At 40.6% G+C, this 22,572-nt stretch overlaps 1 protein-coding gene across 4 annotated transcripts in view; it reads right to left on the bottom strand.

The window, feature by feature from the left end:
- Positions 1–1,940, bottom strand: part of TTC27 (tetratricopeptide repeat domain 27) — a 119,453-nt gene extending 117,513 nt beyond the window's left edge. For 3 of the 4 annotated variants that reach the window (XR_003993566.1, XR_003993567.1, XM_030499972.1), the window contains exon 1: positions 1,637–1,866. Coding sequence is in view for 1 of the 4 variants with exons in the window: in XM_030499972.1 (XP_030355832.1) it covers positions 1,637–1,724 (88 nt within the window). In the remaining 3 variants the exon portion in view is untranslated. Of the gene's footprint in view, positions 1–1,636 lie in introns of all 4 variants that reach the window. The other variant, XM_030499973.1, reaches the window with a different exon arrangement.
- Positions 1,941–22,572: the final 20,632 nt, after the last annotated feature.

Below are 22,572 nucleotides of genomic sequence, written 5' to 3'. Positions count from 1 at the left end.
CCAAATACCAACCCCAAGCCCACCCAGCTAAAACAAGTATTCCAAATTTCAGACAGACAGGATGACGGAGCACAGAACCAACTTCAATAGCAGCAATGGATGACTTGGTAGGAATGGGTGATAGAGACACATTCATTCTAATCAGTCTGGACCTGCTGGCCAAAATTTACTATTGTTCTTTACAACAACAATCAGCTGAATGATGTAAGAGGTCATTTGTGCTAGATGATTTAAAAAAAGCTGTAAGCTGTACCTGGAAAGGCATATGCAAAAGAATAGTAATAGTCCTGCATCCCTGCTGACATCACGCTCTCACAGAGAACAGAAATAACAAGAAACTTTCTCCAATCTGTGCTCTGAGGAGACTTTCTTTCACCAAATGACATCTTCTTTATATTGGATTATATTTGTCCATATAGGCAATATTGTATGCTGGTAGAAAAACTATTGACTGTGAGGACACTAATAAAGAATATTGAGATTTTCTCTTTCCAGTAACACCGTAATGTAACTGTAAGCACATAAAGTCTGCTTTTGGTTCTGTGTTTAGCTTCTTATAAGACATCATACAAATTGAAGATCACGGTCTTTAAACTTAGTTTCAGGATCATCAGTAGGAAAGGCCCATGTGAGTGACAACTAAGAATTGTCACAAAGTCCACCATTTTGTCTCTCTACTGCAAGAAACCTTTTACAAACTCTCAGTGAAAAGATAAGACAGATCTGACATGTCAGTCACATCACCTGACAGTACAGTCACATTCCTGGACAGTACAATGATTAAGATTAAAAAAGAAGTAGCATAAAGAAAGAGCTGAGCAGCTCTATACAGTTCTTTTCCAAAATTCCCTCAAAACTCCCTAAGTGCTTGGGTACAGATAAACACGTCTTTCAATACAAACTCTGAATGTTTTAAATACCATCACTTGAGCACAACTGTATTTCTAGCCTGTCTGAAACATGGAAGTACCTTTTTGTGACAAATGTTACATTTTAAAAGCTGTTGCGTTTCCCTGATGGAAAGCTGAGTCAGTAATAACCGAATCAGGTCCCCTCAAGCGACTACTTTCCATTGTTTCCTTAAGCAACCCTGACTAAATACTAATAGAATATAGAACAAGTAGTTCATGCCAAGGTTTTTCTCCTTGTGTTTTGCTAAAAGAGCCAGTTTCGCATCACTGCCAGATTTGAACAGCCGGGCAGCCCTTCTCTTCAGGGTCATGAGGCAGCCGGAGGTCGCACCGTCACGGAAAGCCTGACCCGAGGCGCGCGGCGCGGCCTCCTGCAGCCGCAGCCTCCACCTGAAACGCGGTCAGACCGGCAGGCAGCGTCCGAGAAACCCCGAGGAAAGCCACGCCGCGGCGGCCGCGCCTCTCTCCTCAGCCGCGCCGCTCCTGCAGGCTGACGAGCCCAGGGGCGCCGGCGGGAGCTCCCCGGAGCCCGGCAAGGGGCAGAGAGGGCAGGGGTGAGGAGGGACACAACCGCTCCCGGGGAGGGCGCGGAGGAAAGGTACCGCCAGCCGCTGCCCCAGCAGAGCCTGGGGCCGTCGGAGACGCTGGTGGTTCCGGACGCCACAGCGAGGGCCACACACAACGGCCGAGCACCTTCTCCGCGCCGGGCCGAGACCTCCCCTCACCTGCCGCCGCGACTTCGCCCTGCTTCCACTCCAGGGACTCCGCCGCGCTGACGAAGCCCCTCAGCAGGGAGCGCTCCAGCGCGAGCATGGTCCCGCCGCCCCCGCCCCGCTCCCCACCGCTGCCGGCTCGCGACCCCCGCGCTGACTGACAGGCGCTGCCGGCGCCCCCTCAGCCCATGTGTGAGAACCAGCCTCAGCGAGCCGCCATGACTCCGCCGCCGTGCACGCCGGGAGCACGCGACGCGCGCAGGCGCAGCGGCGGCAGCAGCAGCCCGGCCGGCACGCGTGTCCGCGCGGGAGAGGCGGGAGGAGGCGCGAGCGTGGGCGAAGGGAGCGGAGCAGGGCTGAGGGAGCGCGCGCCGGGCGCGAGCGGGAGCCGCGCGCGCGGGTCTTGGGGCGCGGTGGGCTGTGGTGAGGGGGGAAGAGCGCCCCGCCCTCCCCGTGGCAGGTGCCGCGCGCCGCCGTTGCCGACAGAGCGGGGCGCGGTGAGGCGGTTCGGTGTCCCGCAGGAGCTGGCGCTGACTCTGACCCTGCGGCGATGGTGTGTGGGACGAGCGGGCAGCGGCACGCGTACGTGCACACAGGCGTACGGCGGCTGCTTGTGCCTTCCCATGGTGAGGCTCCTCTCTGGAGATCCCGGGGGAGAGCGGCAGGGGCCGGCTGAGGCGCACATCCCTCGGGGCCTCGGACTGTGTGCGTGTGTAAAAATAAACTTTTCTGAGAATAAATGGTAGATAAAACTGAGGAATACTTCGCTGTCTTTCTCACGTCCAGTTTCCCCTTTGCGTGGGTTTTTTACCCTTACGGTTCAGTTCTGGAGGCACCCAGAAACCATAGCAGGTACATGGACGGGAGAACCACCGGCAGGAGTTAGTGCGCTCCTGACTGAGAGCGGACTGATACTGCTGATGTAAAAGATGGTTTTGATCGTTTATCAGTTCCCATTTGCTACACACTTACTGAAGTCTGTTGTTTAAATTTGCTTCCCTAAATGATTTGAAGAATATACATGTATTTCTGGACAGTCAACAGGTTTTGTTTGTATTTCAGGATTGCTTCTGCCAGTTAGCTCAAAGGGAAGCAAGCCTTTTGCCGTACTGTCTAGTGAGGATTCAAGATTTTAGCATAGTGCTTCTTACTATTTCTAAGCAAGTAGATAATCAGACCTTCTGATACATGAGTTTTCAGACAATAACCTTTGTCTTTAACTTTCTTCCAAGAGAGTATGAAATGGTCCATATGAAGTGTTGTGCTACTGTAGTGTCTGAACTAGCATGTTTAATGTCACCTTGCAAGGTACCTGTGCTGCTGTTTTGATACAGTATTTATCTTCTGTTACAGGGGGGGTTTCCTAAAGCCTTTGGAAACATGATCTCATTGTGGACTACCAAAAAACCACCACTACTTGTAAAGAAAAATTTGGTAAGTTTAAAGTAATTATTATTACTTTAGACATAATAAACAGATATTTATTATGACATTTTTAATAATGAGCTGCTGATTGTAAAAGCTGCTGTTACATGAATTTTAATTTATCCTCAATTCCATGTGCCAGGTCTCTGGTACTGTTGAAGAAAGAAGCAATTGTGTTGTATGCCATTTGTGAACAACAGTTGATTTGCTATTTGAGGAGTGGGGACAGGGAAAGAATTGTTGAGGAGAAAACCCACTCATAGGTACAGCAGAATGAAAACTTGAAAGATTGTATACCCAAACTTCTGCAGTTCTAAAGAGAATATTTGATGTATCTGGTGAGAGAAAGGGAGCTGCAAAGTTTGTATTGGGGAATTCTATCAGCTTTTCTTTGGCTCTGTTAGTTCGGTCACGCTATATCCCAGTAACCAGTTATTCTTTGTTAAGCATGAAACATATTCATATAAATACGAATCATCATATTTATGGTTACATCATGTTGATTTACAGCTTCAGAAACAGACTCCAAGCTTGTTTGAAGCTTAGCGGCCCCCAAAAGATGTAAGCTAAGAGTTCAAACTACATTCTTCAGTTTTGCTGAGTTAATGTGCAGGCCCTCCCTGTAAGGAGAGGTGGTTCCTTAGAAAGGTTCCAGCATACCTACAGCTTTTCCAGTTATGTTTGCCATTTAAAAAGAAACATAGACTTATGGTCTTGAGGTGACAAAGGCAAAAAGAAGGCAATTATTATACAACCGTTACGGCCTACTAGTAGTATATCTCAGTCACAGGGACTGATGTCATACTTGACATATATTACAGTTTCTTCACTGCATTCACCAGCTATCATTTTATCCGTTGGTTCTCTCAGGTCTGACCAGTTCGCCAACTTATGCTCTTGCTTCCCCCAGACCCTGAATAACACAATCACTGCTTAGGCAGTGAGGTGGAGGTGGCGAAGATACACTTCTAATATGCTAAAATAATAGTGGTTAGGAAATCCTTCGCTTGCTAACAACTTTATAAAGCAACAACAGGGAGAGGCAGTGTAGGTCACTGCACAAAGAGAAAAGAAAGAGCGATTCAAACCACTCCTAGAGAATGAACAACAAAGTACATGGCCAGTTGCAAATAGCTCTGGGCAGCTGTTCTCTGATACTGTGGCAACTCTCTAAAAGCATTTACATTAATAGTCATTGATCATTCAGGAAATATTATATGCTAATATTACTGTATCACTTTGTGTATGCTATCCAAGATCAGTAACTAACTAGACAAAGATGAAGCAGGTCTTGAGTAAATATATAGTCTGCCTGTAAAACAAAATTGTAAGGTTAATCAGAAACACTGATTATGACAAGCAGTAAACACTGAAGTGGTGACAAGTTTCACATTCTGAGAACCTCGCTGAATTTCTACCATATCAGCTTTTACCAGAAAACGATGGAGCTCTTGTTAGTCAATTCTAATTGTGCTTGAAAATCACTTACAGTGCTGCTTTTTATGTTGACCCTCCAAAGTTTGAGGTATCTTTGTGACTTGACCTCGGTAAGGTTTGGTGTGTGACATAGGTATGACCAATGGTCCTTAGTCTCTGCTTTATAATGTAAGATTTGGTGAGTGCTGTGGATGAAAGTGGGGGGTCTGTGGATGTGTGTTTATTAATTACAAAATATTCCATGTGAATAAGCAGAAAAATACTGGATACATTTTTGTGACTATTTTTACAACAAGTAATTCTCTTCAGCTTTCAGTCTTAGAGTCTGAAAACATGAGTTAGATTATGTGATTAAGCATTAATGCATTTTACACAAATTGTATTCCCAAATTGGTTTAGATCTACAGAATAGTAACCAAACTCTTAGATGTTACATTGTACCTTCCAATATGATTATTCCAATTAGCGTGAAGGATTTAACTTTAATAATGGTATTAGCTTAAATGCTGTGTGTTAAGTTATAATAAGAAACAGGAACATTCTGCCTGGTGAGAAGTGTACTATCCTGAAAGAACTTCCAGTTGCTTACAGCTTTGCCAAATAGCACAAACACATGGTTTGATGTTTTCCATTTGGAGAATGTCCCTTAGCTTGTACTTCTAAGCAAAGTAGGTACAATTTATCTTTAAAAACAAACAAACAAACAAACAAACAAACTATGGGCACAAAAATGTTTCTTCCTGTGTTTTCTACTCTTCTCTCTGAAAAGTATGTTTTGGTAGTGATTGGGAGTGTGGTGCCCTATATGTCACCATAGAGCACATATGGTGCCCTATGTGCGCCATACGTCATCTCCATTTTTGCATCTCAGTTTCGGTTTGCTTATGTAAAAGTTCAGCATGGTTTTGCAGGATGATAGAATTATAACAACAGAGGAATAAAGAGCATCTGAGGACCAGGTGAATGAAAATAAGTTCCCATAGGTTTTCCAGCTGTTCTTCTCAGTAGCAGAATTATACCTTACTCTTGTTGCTGTGGGAAATTTTCTTCTTTCTGCTGTTGTAGGTTAAGGAACTTTCTAGTAGGATTATGACTAGAGAGCAGACTAGAAATGCACATGATAAGAAACCACTTTTTATATCTTCTTGTGTGCCCGGACTCTGCTGATCTGTTATACGTCTGTTCTGTTCAGAGGCTGCCTGTAGCAATTACTAATAAAAATAGATTAGGAAATAGTAAGGGCTTAGTCCATGTCTACATGTTAGTTGATGTTCTGCCACAAAATAAATTGCAGGGCATTGTGACCATATTTTGAACATGAGAGTAGGGAAAATATTTATGCCGTCCTTAACTTGTTCACTTGAAAGAAAAGCAGTTGCTTTAGACTTATGTTGCATCTCAGAGGAAGACCTCTTCTTGTTCAGCTTTATGAATAAAAAAATTATTAAAGGCAGAAGTTTGGGATTCTTTTTGATCCTTATCCAGTCTTGAGTCTTGATTTTTAGGATACTTGTCTGAATTGCCTATGGTTCTGTTTAGCTAGGTAGTACCTCTAGCTTTACTGATGAAGAGTGGCCTGAAACAAATATGGTGACTTTACTAAGGATCAAAAGTTGGCTAGAACCAGATTTGCAGTAACAAATACAGAAAACAAAATTTAAAAAAGCTTATTAGGAAGTTGTTAGAGATGTGGGAATCTATTAAGAGCTGGAGAATACTTTTTGCGTGGATTCACACAGAGCAAAAATATGTTGGTGTCTGACATCCCAGAATGGCTTTGAATTGTCTGAATCACAGAGCTGCATCATAATGACTCATTCTCATTGCATATTGACATCCCTGTGGTAAGGAACTGCAGTCTCTCCTTTGTAGCAATTTCAGCTTGCACATTTTTGTTTTCTCCTCCCACTGAAGTTTTTGTTCTTACATCTACAGTTGAGATTGCCTTATCCAAGAAGACAGGCACTGTTTTGCAGGTGCAGTAGGTCATTTATTTCTGTATTAGAAGCAAGTATTCAGTCCTCCAGATGGAAAAGGAATATAACATCCTACCTAGTGTCTCTAGGGGCTTTGGTGTAACTTAAGTCCTTCCCACGTCAACACACAAGAGGATGGTAACACAATCACCAGTTGCAGATTTGTACTGTTTGTGTATGCCTTTCCTCTATCTACCATGACATCTAAACCCTTTAGAATAAAGATGCTAATCCTTATAAAGCAAGCAAGTGTGCAGCCACCATTCTAAAATAAAATGATCGACCACTGCCATAAATTCTTTGTATTCAGTTCCACTCAGCTCAGAACTATCCTGCCTGGGATGAAACAGTACATACACTGTGGGTTTTGCTACCATAGATCATTCCTGGAACACGTGAACCAGGAATGGCACACAGAGAGCAGATGCTTTACTAACTATATGTTTTTCTCATCTCTCTGGGTGTAGATGAGAGATTGTGTTTCAGGGCCAGTTTCCAAATTTGCGCCGGGGCAGGTGAAGATGACCCAAAATATCCTTTTTTCAGAAACTTCTCCCCCTGCCCCCCCATCTTATGCTTATCATCCTCTATAACCTTGGTGACAAAGAGGGTGATCTGCCCTTCCACAAAGTCATTAGAACTGGTACTGATTGCATTTTTCACAAGGACTTTTCAGGTGTATGCTACTATTACCACCAAATTCTTGTCAGCACACTCGGGCTAAGAGCCTGTGACTTGATGTCTGGTAAAAGTCCTATAGTATTTGCTTGTAAAAATTGATAAGCCCACACAAAACGAGTAGAGATCAGGCCCAAGAGGCATAGTGATACTGCCCTCCTCTAAGAACATCCTTTCTTAGAACTTCCAAGGAATAGGTTTTGGGTCTCTGTTGCTACCTGTGTCTTGATAATATTCTCAGGTCTTCTTGTCCAGATTTTTTTTTTTTTTTGTCTTTTCCCCTTAAACTTTATGAACCCATTCCTTGCTTTTTCTTATCCAGGAAATTGAAGCTTAGGTTATTCGATTCAAGTTTTCTTTGGAGTTGGCAGTAATTCTAAGGCTAAGTGCCAATTCATTGTTCCCATGCCATTTCAACCTTTAATGCAGTTAAACTTTATAAAACTGTTTAGCTAAGTTCTTCTCTTATTGTCAAATAATCCATCTTAGAACCCATTATAAATTCTTTTTTTCAGCAAGAGCTTTTTAGAGAGGCGAAAATGCATTTATACATTTTTGCATTAGATTTCCTGACTCTTAGGGACAGGTGGTTTTGTTTTGTTTTTCTAAAAATGGTTAAAGAGATAGGGAACCAGGTTTTCCTTACATTTCTTAGCTTTATTTTTTTCCATTAATCAGTAATTCTCAACTTCTCTCTGGTTTCTTTCTCAAATTTTGCTTTTTTCCTTATGAACTAACCCATGAGAAAAGAGCTAGGATGGTATTTAGTCAGAAAAAGGAGAAGTCTTAGGGGAGTTTGTGATAGTCTTCCCATTTATAGGAGTTGCTATAAAGGGGATAAAGAGGATGTTCAGCACACAGGTTTGAAATTTCATCATAGAATGGTTTGGGCTGGAAAGGACCTTAAGATCATCTAGTTCCAACCCCCCTGCCATGGGCGGGGATGCCTCACGCTAAACCATGTCACCCAAGGCTCTGTCCAACCTGGCCTTGAACACTGCCAGGGATGGAGCATTCACAACTTCCTTGAGCAACCCATTCCAGTGCCTTACCACCCTCACTGGAAAGAACTTCTTCCTTGTACCTAACCTAAACTTCCCTGTTTAAGTTTGATCCCATTGCCCCTTGTCCTGTCACTACAGTCCCTAATGAAGAGTCCCTCCCCAGCATCCTTATAGACCCCCTTCAGATACTGGAAGGCTGCTATGAGGTCTCCACGCAGCTTCTCTTCTCCAGTCTGAACAGCCCCAACTTTCTCAGCCTGTCTTCACACGGGAGGTGCTTGAGCCCCCTTATCATCCTTGTGGCCCTCCTCTGGACTTGCTCCAACAACTCCATGTCCTTCTTAAGTTGAGGACACCAAAACTGCACACAGTACTGCAAGTGAGGTCTCATGAGAGCAGAGGGGCAGGATCACCTCCTTCAACCTGCTGGTCACATTCCTTTTAATGCAGCCCCAGATACAGTTGGCTTTCTGGGCTGCAAGCACACACTGAAGCCGGCTCATGTTCAGTTTCTCATCAACCAACACCCCCAAGTCCTCCTCAGGGCTGTTCTGAATCACTTCTCTTCCCAACCTGTAGCTGTGCCTGGGATTGCTCCAACACAGTGCATTTTTTGATCTGAGGATAGGAATTTTGCCTAAATGATCTCCTGACCTCCCTGATGGAGTTTTTTCCTTATGATTTTGTTTCTTCTCAAGTTTTTCTCTGAACCTTGAATCACCTTGATGAGAGAAGTTTGCATTCACATTTGATGGCTATGAAATACATTTTGCAGCAGTACTGTCATGGAAATAGCTGTCAGCAGTATAGAACTTTACTGGTCTGCTCTGTGGAAGATGTAGTCAGGAAAAGGGAAGTGAGATCTTTCCATAAATGGTTATGATCTGATAAATAAGCATGAGTGTTGTTTAAAACTGTGCATTCAATTTACAGTATTGCTCAATCATACTTTAATACTTTTTAGTCTAATGATTTTAGACAAACGATTCGAAGTATTTAATCAAATGCTTCTCAAAAAAACCCAACAACAAAAAAACTTTTCCTCATATTCCCCCTTCTCCCCTCTTTTAGCTCATTAACTCAGTCCACACTGTGCACCCTGGCAGAGCCCCAAAATGTATAATAAGTCTCATTGTGGGAATGACACTTGCATGACCTGACCTTAAAGAGACTAGGTAGAATTACAGTTTTGATTGGAAATTGCTGCCACTCTTTTATTGGCATTTTTTAAAGTAATGTATTATTCAGCCTTAATGGCATTAGGTGTTTCATCTACTTTATTGCTTTTCTGAAAAGTTAGAAAGGTAATCAACAAATCTGTGTTGCTTTTTTTCTTTTCTATAGATAAGTATAGTTTTTAATAGCTGAATTTAGATTGCAGAGGCGACATTGTGACTAACTGGCATGGAACCAGATTCTGATAGCATCACAGTGTGGTGTAGGTCAAGACTTAATTTAGTCTGGCTTCTAGTGTGAACAGATTCTCCTCTAATGTCATGTCTTTGCTCCTGACATAAAATAATAGCTATTTCTATTTACATCTCATTTTCAAGCCATAAAAGTCCATGCAAGTACTAAAATGGGAAGAAAGGTACAGATCAATGTCCTTGCTATAGTTCAGTTGTTTCTAGAAGAATAGAAATAGGTGTTGGGGACTTGGTTTTTGTCCTGCTCTCTTAAAGATGGCTAAATAAAGGTAAGATAAGGCTTGCATCTTTAAGTCACCTAGTTAGTATAGCAATATATGTTGATTTATGTTGTGAAGCCCTCCAGTTTCTAACTTGCCGATCTAACTAATTCTAATGAATCTGCTGCTGGGATTCAGTATATGAAATCTGAGTTTTGCAGAGACTGCAGGTACTTGTTAGAGAATTTACACCTAGCTTATACTTGTGAGTAACACTGTGTTTTGATCTTTCTGGTTTTAAACATGTAGTAGAATTACATTTTCCCATCTTCTAGTTCCTTATCTCTCCTTCTTGACAAAGTAACAAAATGTATTCTCTCTCTGTCTCTTTTAATAAGCCAGACTGTCCTCCATTTCTGGCAGCCAAGTTTCTGGTCTTTCCAAGTTTTCAATCAATTATTTGGGAACTTTGCTGCTGTTTTGTTTTGTAGTATTTTTATAATCTTCTCCTTACCGCTTATTGGGATTGAATTTTATATGCATGGGATCTTTAATCACCATTTTTTGGCATCTTAACATCTTGAATTAATTTAAGCAGATGAAAGAGATCAATAGGTAAGGTCTCAAATATTCTTGATAGCCACATGCTCCTATATTTTGCATGTAGAAATCTTCCAGCTGCTGTCAGGTTGGCAAATGAACTGAGTTTTGAATGTGTCCCCTGTTTACTTTAATGGTCGAGTGTTCAGGTATTCCAAACCCCATGTTGTTTCTCTGCATTGGAGTGTGTAGGCCTAATAGCAGGAAGCTTCATACAGATTAGTTCAGTATATAGTTCATTTCTGGTTTAGTGCCACCAGAAATAGTTCATCTTAAATATAAGTATCTTCAGACTTGAACTCCAAACACAGCATCTTTTAACTGCTTCAGGCTTGCACAGAAGGCACATGGGGGAGGAGAAGGAGCAGCTTATTTCAGTAGCTGGCTTTTGAGCCCTAGAACTGAAAATGTTATTCTTTGTCACCTGCATTCCCTGTAATATTTTTTTTATTTTAATTTGCTATAAAGTTGCTATAAATCAAAACTGTCTCAGCTTAGTATATATACAAATATTTCAGTTAGCCTTAGATACTATTGCATTATTCCAACCTTTGCAAACAAGTTTAAAAAAAAAATCTATAGCAGTTACTATATTCTCTGATATTGTTTGTAGTAAGGACTTGTATCAAAATACACACGCTGTCCTGCTGTAGGAAGGTCCCACACTCAGAATGTACAGAGTATCTGTTATCACTATGTAAAGCCTTGAGACTGTTGACGCAGAAGTTGGAAGGTAATGCAGCATGTGGGAGCAAAATTTAAAAGACGTTATCAACTATGTTATCATCATTCTACTAGAATAATTGTTGTAAAATTCAAGACATTAGATATAAAGATTTTATTGTTGCTTAATGACTTAGAAATACAAAAAGAGGAAAATCCCACAGGTGTAAGAACAGCCAAAATCTCTGCCAAGGTGCAATTTGGAAAGATGCCATTTAACCTCCAGAAAAAATCATGCCAGAAGCTTGGACTAAGAGTTGTTCAGACTCACTGCCTAAATAGTCTTTATAGTCTATTGGATGATGACAATACATAAAAATATATTAACAAATCCCAGTAATGGGATAATACCAACATATTAGTCCTACATATGACTGAAAATAAACAGTACTCAACATAAAGGAGCAGAAAGAAACTATCCAGCCCCTGTATTGCTGTTTTTGCTAGCCTGGTTTCCTAGGAAAAACGGATCTATGCAGTCTTGTCGTGCTGGCTGTCCTCATTTAATACCTTCAGAACCCACTGGCTATGCTCAGCCAAACTGAAACAGAGGCATAACCTGTCTCTAAGATTCCACACACACATACACACCCCCCAAGTGTGAAGAAGCTGGATAAATAAGGATAGATAAATCTGTGTCTCCTGAATGAAAACTTTTGTATTATCATGTAACGGAAAACTCAGCCTTGTGGGGTGAGGAGTGTGGGGAACCATTAAATGCCCTGAGAGCAGAAAAAGTCAGCTGAGACACAAATCAGTAGGAAGCAAGGCGTCAGTAATCTGGGGTATGCAAAACTCCTGATTTAGTTATATCACCATGATCCTTAAAATCTCTGTTCACAGCACACAAATTTGGAAACTGTTTACTTTTCCAGTAAATTTTCTCTCTCAATGTCTCTTTGTATAATGTAGGGATTTTTTACTTACACCTATTGCTGCTTTTCCAGAGTCATAGCATCTACGTACATCTAGGCTAAATTCTGCTGGCAGTGACAATGCAAACCACTGTCATAGTTCACTTTTGCCCCATATTGCAATTATTGGTATCATTTTTGTTCATTACAGGCTTACATTCAAGTCTTCAATAAAAATGTATAGCTTAAAATCTCCAGATTTCAGTTCTGAAACAGAATTTGTGACTATAACTCATGCTGATGTCTTCTGAGGAAAGGAAGAGGAAGCTTGGATTCTGATGTACAGTGACTTTCTTTGGAAAGTTTTTCCTGTGTCTGTCATCATAATGCTAGTTGTTGTCAGTTTGTTCCAGACTTTCTACCGCAGAGGATGCCGTGCTTTGCTTCAGTTTACTAGCACTGTCCTGAAAAAAGAATTTCTAGAGAAAATAATAGCTAAAGATGAAGTGTGAGAGGGAGAGATGAAAGGGAAAAGGCTTTGCATTTTCTGTGTTGAGTCAGATCTGCCAAAATCCTTGGATTGCAAAGTTGACAATCATTTTCTTTAGTGTCTTCTTAATTTCTTTTGAGAAGCAATATGTAATCTCACTGAAATACTTCTGATTGGTAGCAGAGCCTAACAGGGGTTTATGAGTAAGATACATATGTATTGTCCATGGACTTGCAAAGTTTATCATTTTCATAAAATACCCTCACCCTACCTGCTTTTGCAAAGAACAGCTGAATATTGCTATTAGGTTCTGTGTATTTCAACAAAATTGAAAGCTGCTGCTGCCACGGGGGCACCTTCATGGTGGTTCCCAGCTTCAGCAGCACTGGCTACTTGCTTTTCACATTTAATTCTTTGTCTGGACCCAGGGAAACAGCTGTGAATTACTGGAAGAGAGTTTCTTTAAAGAAGGGATTCCCACTCCTCACTATGTCACAATTTGAAGTTAGAGTTTTAAAAATACTGATAGGGAGGGTATAGGGCTTCAGTCTCTGGATGGATGTTTGAGGCCAGAATTTTCTTTTTTTTTTGAATCTAAAGTTATTTTCAAATCAGAGGGTTTTTTTTAAAAACAAACAAACCAACCAGCTAATAATTTGAGCAGTGGTAACAGATTAAAGCCAGTCAGAAATTACCAGTTTTAAAGGGGTTTTCTTTGAATGTTTCTTCACAGAACGTTCTCTTGGGCAGCAGAACCATGCTGATGGTGGAAGTCAAATGTATAACATTTTGTCTTGTTGCTTTTCTGTAAAGAAACCTAAAGTAAATCAGTAAACATAAATAAAATGTTACTACTAGTTTATTAATTTGTATAACTTGACTCCTAAATCAGTTTGTAGCTGGCTTTACATTTTAACCCAAGAGAATGTGAAATTCAGCTTTCATGACAACAATGATTGTAGGTGACATGCAGAACTTCTCTCTTGAAGGAACCCACCAAGAGCTTGGGCCAGCCAAGCTTTTCTCCTCCTTGTCCTTCATACAGAAAAAAAGCAGTGGCCATGGCCAAAAGCAACTGCTGAAAAGGAAATCTCCAAGCTCTTGAGAATTCATGGAAAAATTCTTTGCTGAACATGACTAGGAGTTAGCTGTCTTGTTGGTTCTTGCTGGTTGGCAGCTATCCCTGTTCCAGTATTTTTTCATCCTAATGATGTTTATCTCTACACCCAAACTCAGAGATAGATGAGTTACTCACATACGTGTTTGAATACAATGCAAGATGGAAGAGTAGTCTGAGACACAGAAAAAGGAATAGTTCCCAGAAATGGGGATGATCTAGTACTTCTACAGTCTTCATAATTTCCTAGGCATGAGTGAATGTATAGCTCCTGTAATGTGTGACTTTTTGAAGGTGAAGTAGAATAATTGAATTTTAAACAAAGCCAATGCTAAAGCTTACTACTTTGTGTGCTAATTACAGCAGCAGTCTGACAGTCTGATTTTTTACTTCTTTTTCCAGCACGCTCTTTAATGCTACTGTAGTCAGATATCCCAAGATACCCACACTTGGAAAATCTTACAGGTTTCTCAGGTGAGATACCTACTTTTAAATTTTCTTATAGTTTTTGTAAGTGAACCTCAGACCTGTTATTCAGATAACTAGTTGAAAAGCGAAAGAGATGTCTTGTTGATAAATATTGCTGTGTGGTTTGAGGCATTGGTTTGATGTATAATTCTGGCAGCTGGTGGATTTCAAATGCGAGAAACTTGGCAAGTTCAGCACAGGATAATGTTCAAGCTGCAGGTAGCTTGGATGAAGCCACAGGATGAAGTAAAAACAATAAATTCCCTTAAAAATGATTTATCACCCAATGTAAGAAAACAGCAACAGCTTTTTCTCTGATGTTGACGCTGCAGTTCAGTGCCACCAGCTACAGCTTTGCTTACAGATAGTGCTCACATAATAAAGCACTTGCAATTTTTCCTATTTGTAGATACAATTTTTTGAATAGAGAACACTTGAGTAATGTTTTCTAAGCTTGCATAAATGAAGGATGATGTTCTTTCTTTTCAAATTTCCAAAGTTGCATTGTTATTTATCCATATTAGGGTAGCACCTCTGATAGGCCCTGCTGTGCCACTCACTATACAAACTCAGCATAAATTTGTCAGTTTCCAGAGAAATAATAGTCTAAATTCAGCATTGCACTGGAACTGCCTTGCTTACTCATTGCCTGGGAAGTAATTTTCTTATTTTTAATAAACTATATTAAAATAGGGTTTAGAAATCTTAATCATAGCAGAAGAATTACTACAGGACCAGCAGAGCACAGCAAGTGCTGGCTGCTCCTTAAGGGCCAGCAAGCTGAGGCAGGGAGGAGAGACAGCTTACAGGGCAGGGTCCCCACCAGCCAATGCCTGAGCAAGGCAGAGCTGTAAGCTGTGGTCAAGTTCACTCAAGTCTAGATCATTATGCAAACTCACAGTGACGAGGCAGGTCCAAAGTCAAGCCAGCCCAGGGGCTGGGATCAACAGGTCCATGGCTGCAATAAAGCTGGAGACCAGCCCTGGACTGGATTTAAGTAGAGCTCCTGGACCCATGGGCAGGTGTGTGTGGAGGCCCCAGGTGAGGCTGCTCAGGGCTGTTAAGGCCTACTAGTTGCATGAGAGGCCCTGACAAGAACTCTTTCAGTGTTTAAGGTGGGAAGCTAGAGTTAGAAGATGTAGTGGAGAGCTAATATAGAAAAGGCAGAAAAAATAATGTTTTCATATGCCAGCTGTGTGAACAGCTGCATCTTGTCTGATTTTATCTTTTTAATGAAAAGATCTGAATTCTACATAAATAACGGAAATTGCTGCAAACCCTCCATGTATATACAATCAGTACATTGCAGGAGCTGTCATGGTAGATACTGAAAAAGGATGAGAAAAGGAGTGTTGAGAAGTGGCATTGCAGACAAGCCTGGAAGGGTTTTCTTTCAGTTTGCCCATAATGCAGTGTGAAAGATAGCTTGAATGTGTTTGTGGAGGGAGGGGTAAAGGCAATGGAAGTGGGTGTTGCTAGCTGAGAGATCAGGCTCTACCAATTTACACACATGTATATTAAGAGCTTTAGTATCTTGTTCAAGAGGTGTTGAGTAAGGGGAGGAGGGTGGACATTTAAGAGGTCTGATACGTTATTGTTACTGACAAGGAAAATAATTATTAATGGTAGCATTTTATGCTGAGAATCATGTTCTGGAAGAACTGCCCAGTAAGTTGTGGCAGCATCATTAGTGGAAGTTAAGCACCTGGACAAGAGGTTCAGTGATTGATGAAGACTATTTTGAAGTCTGCTTTGTTTCTTTGGAGTGCAGTAGAATTTTCCAAGCAAATGAAACCTAGTCCATGTTCCTTCCTCCCACACACAATTTACATCCTTTTCTCCAAAACCTCTTGGTTGTCTTGTGATAAAGAGCATTTCAGCCTCAAGCTGAAATACAGAGCAGATGGTGCCCTTGCAGAATTTAAATAAGATATCAGCATGTTGTCACCTGTAGTGCAGTGGTTAGAGCAGTTCTGCACTGCAGTCACTGGGATGTCAGAAACAGAGGAAAGAAATTTTACTTCAGCAAATGCTGCATATGAGAGTTTTGTGAGTTGGTTAATGCTATTCTTTGGCTTGCTGCAGTGCACCCAGCAGAAAATCGTTAGAGTGAGGCACATACGCACACAAAAGTACTGAGAGTTTAAAAAAAAAAAAAAAGTAATTGGTTTCTGCCTGTAAGAGGCTGAGGGAATCAGAGGGAATTTAATATATCCATAGCTGGCAGGTTTAATTTGTCTGCTTTTAGCTTGGCTTTAGATGATGATGGGCCCCAGTGTGAATTTTAAAAAACATACTACCTTTATCAACGTCAAGGAGTACCAAGGTATGAATACCCAGTTTTCCTAATGTAAATACAAGGTTGTCAGCTGCAGGCTGTTCCTAAATTGAAGTCAATAAGGAGAATGTGTGTGTACATTTCCCTTTTCATTTGTGTTACTATTGTCATTATAATTTAAACATTACATTAACATATTGCTTAAATGGTCATTTTTTCAATTACTGAATTCCATCTTAGATTTTCTTCTTAAAAGGGTCAGAAAGGTGAAGAGCTTGAAAAATTTAGATGGAACACAATTATTTAGGGTGCCATTTTAGGAAAAAATGGTGACTTTTTACTGTTAACTTATGGGAATTAAGAGAATTGAGTATCTAAGTATGTGGTAAAGTACAAAGCACTGCTTAAATAGTCTGGCGCGAAGAGCCTCACATTACCAGAGGAAACCATTATTTAAAGAAAGAAGTCAAAATTTGCAAGAACAAGGGGAATATAGAAGGGAAAGAACAATGTAAATACTGGAAAAGATAATAATAGTTTTTGCAGTGAGAAGAAGATAAGTAAATAGAAAAATCTATTAATTGGTAAAGAGAGTCACACAGAGAAACAGCACTCGAGAACAGTGTGTGAGTTTAAAACGTTTTAGTGAGAGGAATTCATATTTGTTTGAGTCAGTGGTTTTTTGGATCCAATTCTGTGTTGAGCCTCTTCAGAGTCAGCAGTGAAGATTCCATTTTGGGAAGTTATACCACCCAGATCCTGACTAGTTGCTACCAAGGGTTGTTCTCATTTAAGGTGGAATCCTCCAAGATGTCACTGAACAAATATGCAGCTATAGATAATCTAAAGCACTTGATATTGCACGTTAATGTATTTCCTTTCCCTTCTCCCATATCAGTATTAACAAATTAATGAAGCTTAACCAAAGCTCACCAGCAGGAAAGAGAGCATGTCATCCCTGTCAGAACCAAGCAGAATTATTACATTCGATTTTGCTTTTCTGTCATAATTGGTGGGTTCACACACAGATACAACTACAGAAATACAATCTTTCTCTTTATAAGGGGTAAGAACAGAAGGGGGCAGGGAGGAAAGATTTACTGTCCCTGAGGTGGTTCAGTTTTATTTTGATGTGTCATATGAGAGGCAGAAGGATTCCCGGACAGTATGCAGACATATGGAAGAAGAAATATTTCTGCTCATTTTGTTTGTGTATTCAGGAGGATGCTTTACTAATTTTTGTTTTTTGTATTGGTTTTGTTTTGTTTTCTTTACTTCCTCCCCCCTCGCCATGTACTAAGGTTTTCCTGGTGCAAGGGCATGTTAATGATGTGTCTCACCCCTAAAATTTATTTCAGAGCACATCTAGAGGAATTTAAAATTGGTGAGCTAATCAAGCTGAATAAAAATGAATAAACATCACTGGTGAAAGGATTAGGTTGAAATTAACCGAGAAATTGACCTGTCGTAATGAATCAAATTACTCGAAGGAGCTATTAAAATCTATGAATAGATTTTTTTTTTTTTTTTTGAACAGAGAAGGAAACTGATGGTTATAGGGTAAGTTTAAAAATTTGCAAGGTAGAAGAGCTGCAGCTGTACTTGCATGAGCAGCTAAGCTGGCCAAACAGCTCACTGCCTCTGAAAATGAGAGGTCTTACCACCCTACCCTCCTGCCTTGTTTCCATCCACACTGCCCTGTCCTTTGCTTGAAGGTTGCTCTGATACCCAGGAGACCCTTCCCTTGGTGGGCTGCAGTTCCTGACAGGTTCCTCTTTGTACAGCAGCTTTTTGTGAAGTTGAGGATGACACTGTCACAGTGATGTCAGCGGTTAGATGATCACTGGAGCTCATCCGGCAGCTCAGCTGTTTGAGTGCAGCTCTGAAGTGAGGAAACGAGGACCTTCGTCATTCCCACAGCAGTGATGTCATCTCACATGGCTGTGTTCTGTGCTTCAGGATGAAATGGATAATTAAAACATTTGTGTTAAACATCAAACCCGCCTAACTGTTCTACAGAAATAAACTGCCCTGATGAAATTACTTCTCCTTTGGAGTCAGGTGTTGAAGTATGATTTGAACACAAAAATAAACAAATATAAGGAACCAATCCATATTTTTAAATGTTAGTTTTCTTTTGCCAGACTAGGTGTTCTGTAAAATAGTATTTGTTTCTTTGGGATGTCTCATTTGTAAGTGAAGATGTAAAAGTCTATATGCAAAAAGCTGGCTTTGAAGGAGCTGATTGGGAAGCTGATAGAGCTACAGTCCTGCAGCCATTAGAGGCTGTGAAACCCATTTTAAGAGCTCGATGAATGCTAAGAGGATATCCAGCTTTCTACCTAACCTGTGTAGGAAATTGCTGTTTTAAAGGAGACTTGCTCCTTTCATTGCAGCTGGTCTGTGTGGGCTGTAGCACGCTCCTGATTAGATCAACTGTGTGGAAAGAGAATTTCTATGCCTTACCCAGCAGAGTTATGGTTACTGAGTATACCCACTGCTGCAATAAGGAGTAGGAATTAAAGCCATGTGAAACAGTTTTTCATCTATTTTCCTCAGTTTGCTTTTCATCTATTTTCCCCAGTCTGTTTTTCATTTATTTTCCCAACAGGACAAAAAGACCAAATAGGAAAAAATGGTTTGAATCAACCAAAGTTAGTAATTTCTTATCTTATAAGATCTTATACAAAGAATCAGAGAGTAACAGCTTTGACTTCTAGGTTTTGTCACAGCCCTTCCATTTTCTATGATACCATATATATATGTACGTATATATATTTGTTCTACCACACTGCTGTAGGATTTCAGTAAAGAGTTGCATTTTGGTTAAGGTACAGACTGGAAACCAGGCAAGGCTGGTTGCTTTTGGGGGGAGAAATAAAATTCTGTTCCTCTCCTTTACTAGTGTTTCATTGTTTGAGGATTCTTATGCATCTAGCCAAATTAGAAGCAAAGATAACTTCAGGTACAAGAATTTATGTGTCCAACTATGTGTACATGTACAAATGGCGAACATGAAGAACCAAATTATGGCTCAAAAATGGCCCTTAAGAAGAGGAATGAAATTATACAACTTGAAAAGTTAATTTTTATTTTAATCCTCTCTTACAAATTTCAGAAAATTTTACTATTAGCTAGAGCCAGATTTTTATTCTAGAAAGGTCTTGGGTTCTTAGTGCTCCAGTATTAAGTTATATGTATATTTTCTCAGTCTGTAACAGTGTGTCTGTGTCAATACAATATTTAGGTGTATTTTATAAAAATTAAAACCAAATTTTTCTTACCAGTAGTTGACATCAATCATGCCCTGCTCCCCACCTCTCCAGCTCCCCAGTAACCTTTAATGCTAAACAATGTTCTAAAAGGAAAATTTATTAGATCACCTATTGAGGTTTTCTGACATCATTCTGTCATGGCAGTGAAGTGAATGATTTGCATAGAAGAAATATATTAACTCTGCTTTTAGACAAAATGTGTTTATGATGATTAATGCTTTTACTGCTAGTATGATAGAAACTGGAATTGGCCAGCCTTTTTAAAGTGAAACATGACCTATGCTCAGTTTTCCTCCTTATTTTCTTCACCCATTGTAAAAAGGTTTTGGGGTTGAGTAAATTAAAATGTAGAAATTGTCTTGTAACTGAAGTGCGTGATAAACGCAGGGTATCCATAGTAACATCAGTGCAACTAGAGACAAAAGGGAGAAAGCAATTAGTTTGAAGCCCAGACTCTAAGGTGATGGTAACGGACCTAGATCACGTATTCCGTGAACAGTTGTACTCGCTGAGGGAGCTAGATGTTTAGTTTGGGGAAGAGCAGGCTAAATGGATGATCACCTCCAGCTGTCCCTCCTGGTCAGCTTTTCTGTGATTCTATGATACAAATTGACTTTAGACGGAGAACTTAGTATATAAAATGGTCAGAAAAATGGCAAAATAGTATTTTAATAAGAAGGCAGGACAAAATAATCTTTTCTGATACATGTCTTAAAATGACACTTGAAACGTTTCCATTAACTTCATACAGAGTTGTCTTTTTCCTTAGATGTCAGACAAATAACAAGTAATACACAAAGGCCTAAACTGAGAAGATGATGCTGAGTAAGAACTCTGCAATAGTTTCTTTGCATATGCTAACTGAACTAAAACCCAAAGGCCATTAAGGGAAAAGCTGTTCAACTATGGAAATGCTTAAATTTAGGAAAAATATAAATAGCGTCATTTTTTCCCAGGCGGCTTATGGAACAAACTCAGTCTGATAAAAAGAAGGCAAAGGTTGAGGTGAACACTGCTGGCAATTTAATCTACAGGGAAACTTTGCATCAGTCACAGGATGGAACATTTGGGAATGAACAGAGAGTAATTGCTGTATGACAACTCAAGCACGCTTTGCTGTGGGACCCCAGATTCTGATACAGTAGGGTGCTTAATTGCAGCCTGTGATGAATGCTGGGGTACTGAGCACTTTGCCTCAGTGGAGCTTTGATGCGTACAAGGTCAGCGTTTTGAAATGTGGAAAATGAACTATCAGAGGAAAATGAAGACTGGATGAATTTACAGTTATGGTTTGTCCTTAGTGACATTGACTCAACAACTGTCTTTGAGGGCACACTTGGCAATGGAAAATCCCTTGCTGTTGGATTCTGTGCCTGAAAATGCATTTGCAATTACAAGCAAAAGCGTATTTAAAGTAGTAATGAAAAATACACTTACGCAAATCATATTAACATTTTCAGGAAGACAGCAGTATCATAACAAGTATTTTAACTGTGTTATTTTTATTCAGATGATTAATCCATGTCTTGCACTAGGCAGACTTTGCATTTAGCATTCTAGTGCAGTCCTCTGTATGCAGCCTTGAAATTTCAGCACTATCCTTCATCGATTTCTGCTAGCAGTACAGACTCTTGAGAGCTCTTCAGGATAGAACCATCTTTCCTGAATTACACAGTTGTTTATCAGGAGCCATGTACTGTTGTTCTCCTATTCTTTGTTTAAATGGCTTGGCTTCTCCTCTGATACAGGTTATTGATGTTCAGGTCCCTGCTGTGTCATTTGTTCATCTGGCTATTTGTTTTCTAACATGAATGATTTCCTTGGAGGAAGAGCTAGAAAAGAGCTGAAGGAGGTCTAACACATCAGTGGCAGTGCAGAAACAAGGATATTTTGTTCTCTGGAGTACCTCTGCTTTGGTCTCTGTTTGCTGTCATCAACAGCAATTGTTTGTGATTGAGTGTACATTTGTTGTGTTGGTTTTTTTAAACTAGAGTGAAATCCGTATCGAGCTAAATCATCACTCAGATGTAATTTCCACCTTGTCTTCCCTGGTCTGTCATATGGATCAGATGGTCTCTATTAGGCCCTTCATGTTGCTAATGTTTAGAGCCTCTCAGGGAGCTGTATGATAGCAGGTGTTGCAGCGTCTGTGTGACCTGCCTGCACACTCTGTTGCCTTTAGTGACTGTGAGGCAGATGGGAGATGTATTGAATTGAATCTGGAAGAATTTTTTTTTCCCCTAGTTTGGGGCTGCTGTAATGCTCTGGGACTTATCCAGAATCCCACATGCTATAGCAAAATTCAGCCAGCCAGATGGTTGCATGATTTCTCTTGTGACTGCTGCTGAGCTGGAGGCCAGCCCCTGTGGATTTCATATGTCACACCACGTTTCATTGGTTGAAACTGCCTCAAAATCCAGTTGAGATTTGCAGTCACAACTTGGTAGCTGAGAAGATGGGTCCTGTTTGCAGGCATATAATTTCCTTTCCAGCAATCCTGCTGTTGGCTATTAGTTTTGATCTGCCATGTCACCTCCGTTTCCTCTTGAATCACTGCCATACTATATTGCCAACAAACATTTGCAAGGTTTTCAGGACAGCCTGAACTGTAGCTATATAGCCAGGATGGAGGCTGGGATTTGCATCCCACAGGAACGTTCCCAGCCATGCACAGGGATCTGGCACCCTGGCTTCCCTAACGTGAGAATGCCATTGCTCGGCTGGGCTGGCTGAGCATCTGTAATCATGGTGGCCTTGTTACATCCTGGATTAACCACGCGAAAGAGTTGCTGTCATACTCTAGGCATAGAACTGTGCTGCCCTGGGCTTCAGCTAAGACTCCTGGACAGCTGTGGGGCATCCAACTCATTGCCACCTTCTTACAAGCTGCTTAAAATAATGATAGAAATAAGCTTATTACTATTACCAGAGGTTTCAAACAAAGGAATTCTGACTGACAAAGTCCTGCAAGTTTGCACTGATGTGGTTATTATTAA

The sequence above is a fragment of the Strigops habroptila genome, chromosome 10, assembly GCF_004027225.2.
Source record: "Strigops habroptila isolate Jane chromosome 10, bStrHab1.2.pri, whole genome shotgun sequence".
NCBI classification, from domain to species: domain Eukaryota; kingdom Metazoa; phylum Chordata; class Aves; order Psittaciformes; family Psittacidae; genus Strigops; species Strigops habroptila.
This window is presented reverse-complemented; position numbering and strand designations above follow the sequence as displayed.